The sequence below is a fragment of the Chiloscyllium plagiosum genome, unplaced genomic scaffold (genome assembly GCF_037043375.1).
Source record: "Chiloscyllium plagiosum isolate Xiang-an unplaced genomic scaffold, Cpla_swu_hap1 HiC_scaffold_30, whole genome shotgun sequence".
Classification (NCBI taxonomy): Eukaryota; Metazoa; Chordata; class Chondrichthyes; order Orectolobiformes; family Hemiscylliidae; genus Chiloscyllium; species Chiloscyllium plagiosum.
The window spans coordinates 9,515,755-9,528,955 of NW_028270168.1; the positions used below are offsets into that span (position 1 = coordinate 9,515,755).

Sequence of the window (13,201 nt, forward strand, 5' to 3'; positions counted from 1 at the left end):
CTACAAGTTGTCATTAAAACCATAAGGCACCACCCCCAACAGGCCTCCATTAACTCCTTACATTTCTTGCGATGCCATTTTGTGATAGTTGTACTTCTGGCCCCAGGGTGATGCCAGATGGTGTCTATGCTCAGAATTTCTGAGGTGATACTGAATGACATCAGTAAAAGCATTGCACATTTGAAAAAGGTTGATAATATATACACTACAAGCCTTGCAAAATAGACATGTACAAAATGTGTACTATTATCCTAATTCCTTAAGAAAAGAATTTTAAAATCGTATTCTTTAACTTTATATCTAATCTTTGCATTCAAATTCTACTTTATATCTTTCGCATTCTAATCAAATCTGATTGCAAACGTGTTATGGACACAACAAGCTAAACTTAACCAGGCTACAGCAGGTTTCAGTTCAGACAGTATCCATGTGATACATATGATGTTTGTATCTCTATTCAAGTTTGGTTTCTCAAATGGATGGTCAAAAGAATCCCCTGATGGCCTGGCATAAGCATATGTGTGTCCATTGAAGCTTTTTCTTTTGTTGCTGCACGTCTCTGCAGTGAATGTAACATTTTTAGGCAATGTTCAAATTCAGTGAGAAGAATACCCACCCACAAAAAGTCCAATTATAAAGCCCTCAGTGGGATATCTGCTGCATTATTGCTTTTGCCTTGTAAATAATATAGGTAGTCAAAGATGCCAGTATTCCATAATGCCCATTTAATGCAAAATGCATTTAGGGAGCAAGATTTGGGAAGCCATATGGTACTGATTTACATGATGCTGATTATTATTCACTCAGAGCTTGGTATAAGACCATAAGAAATAGTAACAGAGTAGGCTGTTCGGCCCCTCAAGCCTGCTTTGCCATTCAGTAGGATCATGGCTAATCACGTCCACCTTTCTCCATAACCCTTGATTCTCATGCTGATCAAGAATCTATCTCAGTCTTAAATGTGCAAAGGGCTCTGGCCCCATTGATGTCTGTGGTAAAGAATTCTAGACAGACTTGATCCTCTGAGACAATCAATTCCTCCTCATCTTAGTCTTAAATTTATGCCGTTTTATACTGAGACTATGCCCTCTGGTCCTAGACACTCCCAAGAGAGAAACATCCTCAACATTTAACCTGTTGAGCCTCTCAAGACTCCTATATGATTCAGTGAGATCACCTCTTGCCCGTCGAATTTCCCATTGAGTAGCGTCCTATTTAGCATTTGCTCATAAGGCAATCCTTCTATACCAGGGATCATCCAAGTGAATCTTTTCTGTACGGCCTCTAATGAAATGATTTCTTTCCTTAAATAAGGGAACCAAAACTGCTCTCACAGTATTCCAAATTATTCTCAAGTCTACTGTTAGGTGGCAGTCATTCTGTTCCAAGGCTTTCTCTATGTCTGTTTTGACTAGCTGCTTGGACAGCAATAAGCAGACTGCTGGAAGTTTGTGAGTCAGTTGTTACTCGGTGAAGCCTGGCAAGCCAACCCACAAGGGCAAGGCTATTTGTTGCTCTTTGTACTTTTTATGTTTGTTCATTTCCCTGTTTGTCTACTGATCCAGAAAGTTTTAATGAAAATGTCTTAAGACTGGTGTTGCAATAGTAAAAAGAAAGTGAAATTAGAATACCAATAGCAGCTGAAATTTGACGTGTACAAATTAAGCACAGCACTAAGTTGCATTATAACATGGATGTAGAATTTCTGTGGTTACAACATAAGTTGATGGAGTTAAAGGACTAGCACATTAATGCCTAAGATAGTAGGATAAGCGTGTCTGATTTGTTTGCTCTTTGCTCACCCCATTGACCATGTTGCAGCCTTCAACTTCTGGAAATTGAATGAAGGGAAAAGTGAACCTAGCTAACAAGTTTTGCTCCAAAACATGAAAATGTATTGTGCTTTATTGCAGAGACAGTTATATTTCTAGTTATGTAACAGATTATTAGTGGTATACTCCACAACCATTCATGAAACCCAGGTAAGGTTATAGCTTTAAGGTGCTGTGAAAGCAGTTAGCATGTGCTGTGATATCATGAGGAAGCTTCTGTGACTCTTCAATGATTAATGTGACATAAACAATTTTCATTCTAGAATAGGAATTATATAAAGTATGAAATCCATATGGACGTTTTTGATTTGGATCTTCACACTTGAAAATTGAAAGATGGAGTAAGTTGAACAGAAAACCTGTATACATAGAACATAAGCACTCGCTTTGAGTTGGTGTGCTGAGTGAGTTTGATCCACCTTACAGGGGTTCCATAATATTGGTCTCTAGGGAATTCACAAAAGCTATAGTTCAAAGTGTGCTAGGTAAGAAAATAACAATTGTTGAGCTATCAGTGTATTGTAAAAAGCTTGAACTGCATTTTTTTAAAAACTCTTTTTCACATTGGAAATTGTAAAATTCTTATTGAACATTTGAATGATTGATGGAAATTGAGAACTGGTTTACCAAACAATGCTATCAGGTTTTCTCAATTTTGAGTACATAAGCGATGTCAGGAACAGGAAAAGGCTGTGTATCAGACAAGGATGTTTCTTTTGCAAGGATCAGCCTTACCTGTCTGGTACTGTCCTTCCTTTCTCTCCAGTTATTCTGGAAACAATCTATTTGAAGTAGCTTTCCCTGACAAATGTTGCCTAAATTCTGTTCCCAACCTACTCCATTCTCATCTATTTTCAATTTATGCCCTTTAGCGTTTGCAATCTTCACCATGGAGAGAACACAACATTACTGAACTTGCACAAGATTCTGAACAACCAGTAGTGAAAGATGGAGATATTTGCTTGTGAAAACTCCTCATTTTGTTCCATTTTGTGCTATGATCCTATAGTTTCCTGTACCACACTGGGTACATATAACATTCAACTTCTGATCATGAGACCCTTGCCCATGAGCCGTGGGAGTTCACCCTACAAGCTCAGGAAACTTTGTCCTGTTGCACGCCATTATTTGATGGGTTTATCCTTGCTTATATTTGGATGAAGAGGATTGTTTTCGTCATGTACTCATTTGTACATGAATGCTAACTCTGAACACCAAAATGCATTGAATTAATAACATGAGCATGTGGGTTCAGACTTTAATAAATAGTTGCTAGGCGTGGCAATACTAGACAAACTTCACTGCAGGATACTCACTCTTTACTGCCTTTGAGAGCTCCCAACCATGCAATAACATTTCCACAACCCTGTTCTGTATGAAAATTAACTATACAATGGGATAGAACTTAAGGACTGTCCTCCAACTTTTCTCCTTCTGAGACAGCGATTCTGTCTTTACACTCTACCTGACTAACGATATTGTGTATAGTTATCTCCAATTTGAAAATTCTTTGTGTCATAATCCAGCATTGTGTAAAAAATGCATATGATGTATAAAAATGGTATAAGGCTCACTTGTAATTCCTAAAGATCTAGCAGGCAGTAATGCTGGAGGCACTGCATGCGGGGAAGACTGAACACAAGTCGGCTGGAAACGAGAAGTGGAAAAATGATGAAACATGGGAATTTATTTGATTACTGTACTCATGTCAGCAGGGAAATTAGATGCAGAAGTAGTCATGGTCCCCAGTTCTTTCTCCCACTTTCTATGATGCTGAGCACTGTTCAGAAGGCAATGATTCAGTGTCGAAACTGCCCTCACCCACCTTCTCCGAGAGTCTTGCATCAGTATCACAAAATAGAAATTGCTGCAGAAAATTGGCAGATGTGGCAGCATCTATGGGGAAAATAAAGCCAAGTTAGCGGCTGAGTCTGGTGACTCGTCATCAGAAATGTTTGTAGATAAGAAGAGCTGGAACATATTGCATCATTGTGCTGCATTCAAACTATAAGGATTGTTGCTGACTGTCTTGTCTTTTCACTCCACATTTCAGCCTGTGTCATAAATATTCTGGCTCTGGTTCACACCTATTAAACCATATCCGTTCATTGATGAGGCATCTCAACTGCTGATGACCCTGGCACAATTATTTTTCTTTCTGCACATTCTTTGGCTTTTTTTGGTGCATCCTTTAAGCCTTTTCCAGGACTCTATTGGGCTGCAGCCCAATAATCGAGTTTATGTAGTATGAACTTTACCAAATGAGTTGGTTGTGGCTGACCCTCTGGACTCCACTGGGGTTGGGGTGTCCAGAACTAGAGGGCATAGGTTTAGGGTGAGGGGAAAGATATAAAAGAGACTTAAGGGGCAACTTTTTCACAGAGAGGGTGGGAGGTGTATGGAATGAGCTGCCAGAGGATGTGGTGGAGGCTGGTACAATTGCAACATTTAAGAGGCATTTGGATTGGTATATGAATAGGAAGGGTTTGGAGGGATATGGGCTGGGTGCTGGCAGGTGGGACTAGATTGGGTTGGGATATCTGGTTGGCATGGACAGGTTGGACCGAAGGGTCTGTTTCCATGCTGTACATCTCTATGACTCTATAATTAGGTGCTCCATTACTGTTACTGTATGACAGCTGATTGACCAGATAGGAGCCTTGGAGGAGATCGAAGAACCTGCCCACACAGTTGTTTAAAGGTGACGATGAAATAGTGCAAGAAGTGATAATGAGTTTACTAGCATCTATGCCTTGGCTGTTCTGGTGTTCTGACCACTCTTCTACTGTTGGCTTCTCTATTGACGTTAAAATCATTAAGTTTTGGAAGACTTGGAGAAATGTTGGGTTGAGGCCAAGATCAGATTACCCATTGCCTTATTAAATGGTGAAAGGGGCTGGAGGGGCCAAATGCCTACTTACAGTCTTAGTGATTGATGATACATGCATGCTATATACAGTAGCAGTGGTTGTCCATGTCTTGTTTGAAGTCAGTATCTTGCTATAGAATCACAAGTCACTTGAGTTGAATGAAATCTAATTTTTTTAAAGGGCGCTTGCTATAGGAACTATTTCATCAGGACTTTGTGCTGTTTGCACTCCTTTTGAGAGCTAAATTTTCACTTTGAAATCTTAACTGGTGCAATTGATGGTGACAGTGAGATAATGGTGAGATAACGTGTGTGAGCAAAGGTGGCGGTGTACAGGATTGTTGGGTTCCTGGCTGAAATGTATACTTCTAACTGAAATCCCTTTAATTACTGTTAATCCGTGGGCATACGGAGTGTGATCACAGTGATCTAAGTGAGAAGTTAATTAAGATAATGATGTAAGAGTTGAAAGAAAGACTTCAACCTAACTGGTCCTAAAAGTAATTTTTTAAACTAAGTTTGCTCTACCTGTGCTACTGAACTCAATTTATCATGCTGATAGTTTTTGAAGGAAGATATTGAGCAGAAATGCAGAAGAACCTGCATGTGTCCTGGCTAAAACATGGATGTGATCGTGTTTTGATCCTGTATTCACTGGTACGTAACCTGTCGTGAAGTACCATTTCTTTTAAGTTTTACTGATCTACCATTTCAAAATAAATGTTTATCATCCAGAGTTGGTGTGAACTGAGGTGAAGCCGTAAATCACTGGGTTTTCCTTTTGGTATTACTATTCTCAAGTTGAGAAAGTGAAAGTTACTTGCACAATTTCTGTCTACTTTGAAATGACTTGAGTGGGATGTTTTGCATTCACCATGCTTCATAAAGTGAGCATTTGCCAATCTGTTGTATGAAGACTGTGAATAATTAATTCAATCACATATTTAGAAACTGTAGGGCCATTCTCAGGTAATAGAGTTGTTTGTTTCTTCCTATTCCTGCTAATTCAGGTTCTCATTTTGTGTCTGTTTACAATGCGAGTTACCTAATGCAACTTGATTGCTAGAATGGAACCGGTTTATGGAAAGACTTTTTTAACAAAATCTCTATTCTGCTGTATTTATTTGGCATTGTCATCCGATGAAGTTGCTACCTTCCCAATTGTACCAAATCCTGATTTGATCATTTTATTCATTCTTTGCATCCCACCAACGTATCCAGTTTTGTTGACTATTTGACCCCATGCTTCTAATAATAATTCAATTGGAGTTTTAATTGCTTTCTGGGTTTAATGAGCAATGTTAATCAATTCTAGGTTCATTTCTATCTTGATACATTTCTCTTCATTTTAAAAAAATTTTATTAAATTTATTCAATGTTAACACTAAGATAATGCTTGGAGAGCCAGTGCAGACAAGATGGTTTGTACGGCCGCCGCCTCCTCTGGAACAATTGTTATTTTATGTTTGACTTGGGTGGGGGACAATTTGGAAATTATTTGGCATTAACGCTTTTGTTCTCTTGGGCAGCACAGGTCACTGGGGTGGAGGTTTCCATAACGTTCATCAAGTTTGCAGTGCATTGAATTTATTTGGCCATCTGTGCCATAGTGGTGTTTATGAGCTTTGGCCCCTCTGTCTCCCGCCAATCTTTACTTCTCAATTTTCTATTATTTTTCAACTTAACTGGCATCTGTGCTGCTTACCTCAGTTCTGTGCACACGGAATAATGCACATTTCCAGAGTAAGCATGGCTAGTTGCTGCAGTGTGTATCGTGTAGATTTTCTATGCTCCTACAACTTCTTGCAGTGTTGCTGTTTACAGGCACTGACTGCTTCTTCAAAGGAGTTATGGATGCAATTGATAATTGGAATCATTATTGAATTACCCTCTCCAGACATTCAGACTTGAGGTTAACATAGCAGTTGAAAGCGGATGGGTAAAGGTGTGACCTTTTAATAATCACTGTTGGGATGTAGGCATCGCAGGTTGAGCCCGAATTTATTGCCCATTCCAAGTTGCTCTTGCAAAGGCGGTAATGAGCAGCCCCTTGAACTGCTGCAGTCTTACATGCTGTAGGTAGACCCACAGTGCAGTTAGGGAATTTCGGGGTTTTAATGTGGGGAACTCTGACACTAATACAATGGTGGCCAAAATAGCTGGCTTCTCAAGCCAGAAATACCTTAATATGCAATATTAGAGCTCACTGCACAATGGTACTTCACCCCCTGGGTATTGCATCTGCACTGGGTACTCCTGGATTAAGTGTTTTGCCCTAGTTTGTTGCTGAAATGTTAACTGACAGAGCAGTAACATGTACTTCCTTTTATGCAAAATAATTTCAGACTTTTGTCAAAAGGCACTGTGGCTGTTTTCAGTTGTTCTTTATATTGAGTAGTCTTGATTTTCTTAATGGAAAGCACTTCATTGTCTAGTACGCTGCTAAAATGAAACCTTGTCACTTTGCTCTTCCTATGTTTGGCAATGTGTCAAGGGCTCACTGAATATTGAGATCACATGAAAATCTTGCAGTTACATAATGTGTTGTGGATATATTTGGTCTAAAAACTGTCATAACATGAGGCTGCAGTGCGGAAGTTAATGTCTGTCTTCCGCTTAGCTAAAGCTTGTAAGTTACTAGTGTATTGTCATGATTAAACTCTGAAGAAACCGTCTATTTCATGTATTAGACCATATGAATATACTAATAAAGTTTTCTCTAAAACGTTTAGTTACTGTAGCTCCTAAACCTGAAAAGTTGTAAGGAATACGTATCTCCCTGTTGGGGACAGCAGACTGCTCAATTTAATCAAATTCAATGGGAAACGAATATTGAATCGTGGTGAGACAGCTTAGTACTTAGCACTGCTGCCTCACAGCACCAAAGACCCAAGTTCCATTCCAGCGTCTGGTGTCCGTCTGTGTGGAGTTTGCACATTCTCCCCATGTCTGTTGGTTTAAGCCAGGTGCTCAGGTTTCCTTCCACAGTCTAAACATGCAGGTTAGGTAGATTGACCATAGTAGATTGTTTGTAGTGTACTAGTTGCCTCTAGGCTAGTTGGATTAGCTGTGGTAAATGTGGGGTTATGGTGATATGGTTGAAGTATAGATCTGGATGGGATGCTCAACTGAGGTTCGGTGTAGATTTGACAGGCCAACTGGCTTCTTTCCACATTTTAACGATTCTGTGATTATAACAAAAAAAGATTTAATTGATCCATTGGGCCCAATCTGACCCTCCTGCCTTTGCTTTTTTCCTTGCCCGTTCGCTCCCCCATGCTAGTTCTGTGTTTCTGGGAGAAATATTTGTGTCTCTGATGCCTGGAAGTCTGAAATTTAAATCTAATTCCAGCTTTTCTGAAGGCATTTATATTTGCAAGAGGCTTCATTCATGATGTTTGTGGAAACATTAATGGTACTGTAGAGTATGTAATCGAAAACATATTGTAACAAACTGATTGCTTTTCTGTCACTTTTAGTCATTGGCCTTGATCAGTATTCCCAGGCATATCTTGTCACTTTGTTCCTTTTGTCAAAATTGGAAGCGCAACTTGGCTTACCCATTTTTTTTTTAATAAAGAAAATAATGGTAAGGTCAGAAAACATTTGTAGCCAGAAAAAAATTGTTTCAACTAGACCATTTGAACTTGGGCAATGGAGCGGTTCTGAAACCAAGCTTATTAGGGGTGCGAGAGGAAATTAACAAAAGGAGAGGCTTGTAATAAGGTGGGGACAAAGTGATTGATTTAATGACAAAATGATGAAATGCAAAAGATGATATGAGAAATCTAGAAAAAGAAGACTGATAGCGAAGAAGTGAAATTGGCTCCAGGAGAATAAGAACAGAGGGAAGGGAATTTATAAAAATCCAGGCACGAAGGCGGCTTTTGGGGATGAGGGGAAAGAGAGACAGATATGCCTTAAAATAAGGGGCATCATGTGCCCGCAGCGAACTCTGCAGAGCATTTTCAATCTCAACAGCAGCCCACAACCTTTCTGTATTTTCAGATATTTGCAGGCCCCCTCCATTACTAGCACAATCTGTTCAAGATAAAATGGTGCTTTTCGGAATGTAAGAAACAGTCGGAGAAGTAGGTTACACAGCCTGCTGAGCACGCTCAGCCTTTTAGTAAGTTCGCAGAAAGCCCTCAACCTCCAATCCATTTACCTCCTTTGTCCTCATATCCCTTTATTCTCTGACTGCCCAAACATATACTCGTCAACTCAGTATGTAAACCCTCTGCAAAATTCCAACAATTTGCAATCCTTTGAGTGAAGAAATTTCTCTTTGTCTCCATCTAAAATGGTTGACCTCTTAATTTGTAACTACTCTAGTTCAAGGCACTCAAGCTTTAGCACCAATTTATTCCAAACTTAAGAGAACATACACTCATTCTACTTCTCTCTCTCTTCATTGGACAGTGCTGTCATTCAAGAAATCAATCTACTGAATCTTTGTTGCACCATATACAGAGGAACCTCATTATCCAAAGGACACAGGCGAGAAGTATTTCATTCAGTTAATCGAATTCCTGATAATCGAATGCTGGATGACGTTATTTAGCCAAGCGTCAGGGCTTGCGATCTTGCCAGATAATCCGATATTTGGATATTTGAATACTAGATAATTGAGGTTCTTCTGTATATGACCATTCTTGGATAAGGAGACTAAAATTGCACACTTCTCAAAAATCCTGACCTAATTGCAATAAAACTTCCTTAACAATACTTCCAAACCAGTTGCAATAAATGCATAATGTTTGCCAATGTTTATACTATCTTTCACTTCTAAAAAGATTCTGCTTTTCTAATCTTCTTACCAAAATGTATAATTTTACATTTCCCTCATGTTGTACTCCTTCTCGTATCATCTTCCCCAATCTCACAGCTAGTCTATATTGCTTTGCAGCCTTTTCCCATTCCCCTCAAGTTTGCTTTCTTCCCAACTATGTATCATTAATAAACTTTGCTGAACCCCCCCATTTGTGCCATTTTGCAAGTTACATCCAAAATAAGTACAAATGTCTGACAAAATCACAGTCCGTTCAAAATATTGCCCCAGATTCCTTAAGTTTGTACTAACTGTGAAGGCTGTAAAGTTCTAACAACAAAGACAAGCTGCTGTTCTCAACTTTTTCTGGAATTCGGGTCAGAGTAAGATGGACAACAGAAGTGGTGATTGAGCAGAAACTGCTCACACCGACAGAGTGAAGGGAGGTCAGCAGTAAAGCGATTATTAGATCGGTGTTCAGACACCTTGAAATCAAGGAAATATGCTTCTGCAGACATAAGTTTGTATTATTTTTTTTTACTCTAAGGATTTGTAGGACTGGCCCTTCAAAAGTAGTGGCTGGTTATAGTTTGGAACCATAGAATCCCCACAATGTGGAAACTGGCCCTTCGGCCCCACAAGTGCACATCAACCCTCCGAAAAGTAACCCACCCAGACCCATTCCCCTACCCTATTACTCTATATTTACCCCTGACTAATGCACCTAACCTACACATCCCTGAACACTGGGCAATTTAGCATGGCCAATTCACCTAACCTCCACATCTTTGGATTGTGGGAGGAAACCCACACAGACACTGGGAGAATGTGCCAACACCACACAGTCTCCCGGAGCTGGAATTAAACCTGGGTCCCTGACGCTGTGAGGCAACCATGCTAACCACTGAGCCACCATGCCGCCCCATGAGTTCACATGAACTTAATATTCATGCAAGTAACCTATTTTATTGATGAAATAAGGGAAGTAGAAAATCAAACTGTTAGCCCTATCCATTCTTGTCCCTTTAAATCAACTTCCTTCATGACTGATTATTTAAAATGAGCTTGGTTCTTTGGGCACTGTTTGCTGTGCAAGAAACCAATCTTTACATCAGTCAATGAATATTGGCAGGCTGCTCAGTCATAGGAAAACATCATATTGTTCATTCTTCACTCAAGCATTCACAAAATGTAGCCACTCAAGTGGATTGAGTCATAGAGATGTACAGCATGGAAACAGACCCTTAGGTCCAACCTGTCCATGCCGACCAGACATCCCAACCCAATCTAGTCCCACCTGCCAGCACGCGGCCCATATCCCTCCAAACCCTTCCTATTCATATACCCATCCAAATGCTTCTTAAATGTTGCAATTGTACCAGCCTCTACCACTTGAACTGTGATAGAGATGGTGCATTTAAGGAGAATAAAGTCAGTGTATTTTCAGCTGGCCACCTTCCTTGAATTAAATCTTGACTCCAGTAAAATTATTGATCTCCAGTCAAGCTTGTATTTTCACTGTAAATTCTCCTGATCATAGAATAAATGGTTCACTTTGCAAATGGCAAAATAAAACACTCAAACTTCCAACTTTGAGGCTGCTATAACACCTGGCTTTTTCATCTCCACATTGATGCTTTGTTATGGGCATTTGTTGTAACACCATGTCTGATATGTCGATAAATTACTTTTATGGATGATGCTTCAGAAATATCTCCCAGTTTCTATTAAGATCCTACTTGCATGTTTTGCAAATGTTCAGGACCCACATTTGAGAATCACTCACTGGCTATCCCTGTGGTGCACAGTGTTGGCACAACAGTGTTGCTCATAGTACTTCATCCATGGCCTGCTGACAGTATTCTTATCTCTTATTCAAGGTTCTAGATTAAATCTCACTCCATAGATTTGAGCATAAATTTTAGGCTGGCCCTCCCTATTTCAGTACTGAGAAAATGGTGGACTGTGAAAAGGAGCTGTCATGATGATTAAAATAAGGTTCTCCCTGCCATCTCTGGATATGTATGATTCTATGGTACTATTTCAAAGATGACCACTGGTGTTTCCGAAAAATGTTTAAAGCATTATTTGATTAATTGTTGCTATTTGTGAGAATTTGCTGTGTCCGAATGGGTGCCATGTTTTCTACATTACATGTATCTAATATTTCTTTGACTGCAATGCATTTTCAGTTGTCCTGAGGTCAAAAGGTTTGCATACATGCTAGTTTTTCCTTTTAGTGCAAGTATATAATTGGTAAATCAGCATCAGCCTTGTCTGTTTCACTTTCGTCCAGTAGCTTAAATCCTAATTGTTATTATCTCTTCCATTGTGTTTTTGTCATATGTAATTTGAGGTATGAATTCATGGTATTGTTTAAAAATAAATTTTGATTGACAATTGCGCATCCAACAATGTTTGATAAAACCAAATAAATTATTTCTGCCTTGGTGCATTTATTTGCTCGTAAAGGCGATCTGAGTGAGCAACTCCATAATAAGTAACCTATGCTTGATCTGTGTTGCTGACTTTTCGCATTCAGGATGATCTGTGGGGGAACTAAGCAGGGACCACACCACTCCTGAGGAGGGAATATCAAATCAGAAGCACAAGGTGTGGTATGACTGCACTCATTTCAGAGTAGCAGTGGCCTAACAATATATTGGTTATCTGTCTCTAGTCTCAGGACATAGAATCCTGCACCCTGCAGGTTCTTAACTGACTACTTTCCCAAATGTCCAGTTGTAGCTTTACGAGATTAACTGAAATCCTCCCATCCCTGAAAGAGTGCCCTTTTCCAGTGCATTTAATTTTTAAATCTAGTGAAAATGAGGACTTTGATTCCCTGTTCTGAATGTGCTTTTAATCTAGTAACTATATTGATTTTACATGTAGATGGTAATCTATTATTTTTTAAAATTTACTTATACAGTTTGGTGTTTTACCTCTTGCGTTCATTATATGGTTTTATTTTTCTTTAGGTACGGTCAATGGATGAACTCAACCATGACTTTCAAGCACTGGCATTAGAAGGAAGAAGTATGGGAGAGGTGAGTTGTGCTGGAAGTTGACACTGTGGGGCTTGGTTTAAAATGCTGGCTGACTCTGTGATGTGCCTTAATGATGTTTCATCTTTGTAATGCTCACTACTTCTCAGGAAACTGTCATTCTTCAGAATAACTGTAAGGAGCAATTTTCTGCTTGATTTTAAGCTTCTTAGTAAGTTAGAGACATGGATCAGCTTGTATTTTATGACTTTATTACATTCTTTGATTTTTCTGTTGCTATAGCTAATATAGCCAAATTACTGTAAAATTAATTTCTCTCAATTTTTATGGTTAAAGAGAATCATTATTTTTCGCTGCCACCTGAAAGAAACTGGCATACTTGTGTCGTTCGACATGGTTGTTGAATCTTTAATCTGCCTCTGCCACCCTTTGCACCGAAGTATCAAGAAAGGCTAAGCTATTTTTTTGATTTTGAAAAAGTGATCCATAATTTGGCTTGTTGAAACTCGCCAATGATTCATATCATGTTCATGTGACCAGATGTGATACTGAACCATATAGATAAAAGAGGCCTCTGTCCTTGTACTGAGCTGGCTAATCACAGTCAAGAAGCTACAATATGTCTTGGCTGGTGTGCAGGAGAAACACCTCAACTCAGCTGCTTTATTCCTGTTAGCCGTTCTGCTAGAAAGGTGCATATGTCCTACTTTTCAACTCTACA

At 39.3% G+C, this 13,201-nt stretch overlaps 1 protein-coding gene across 7 annotated transcripts in view; it reads left to right on the forward strand.

Moving 5' to 3' along the window:
* The window catches only part of pum1 (pumilio RNA-binding family member 1), a 171,610-nt gene that overhangs the window by 65,376 nt on the left and 93,033 nt on the right, over positions 1-13,201 (forward strand). For all 7 annotated transcript variants that reach the window (XM_087976714.1, XM_087976713.1, XM_087976712.1 and 4 more), the window contains one exon: positions 12,454-12,522. In XM_087976714.1, the coding sequence (XP_087832840.1) occupies positions 12,454-12,522 (69 nt within the window). The remainder of the gene's footprint in view (positions 1-12,453; positions 12,523-13,201) is intronic.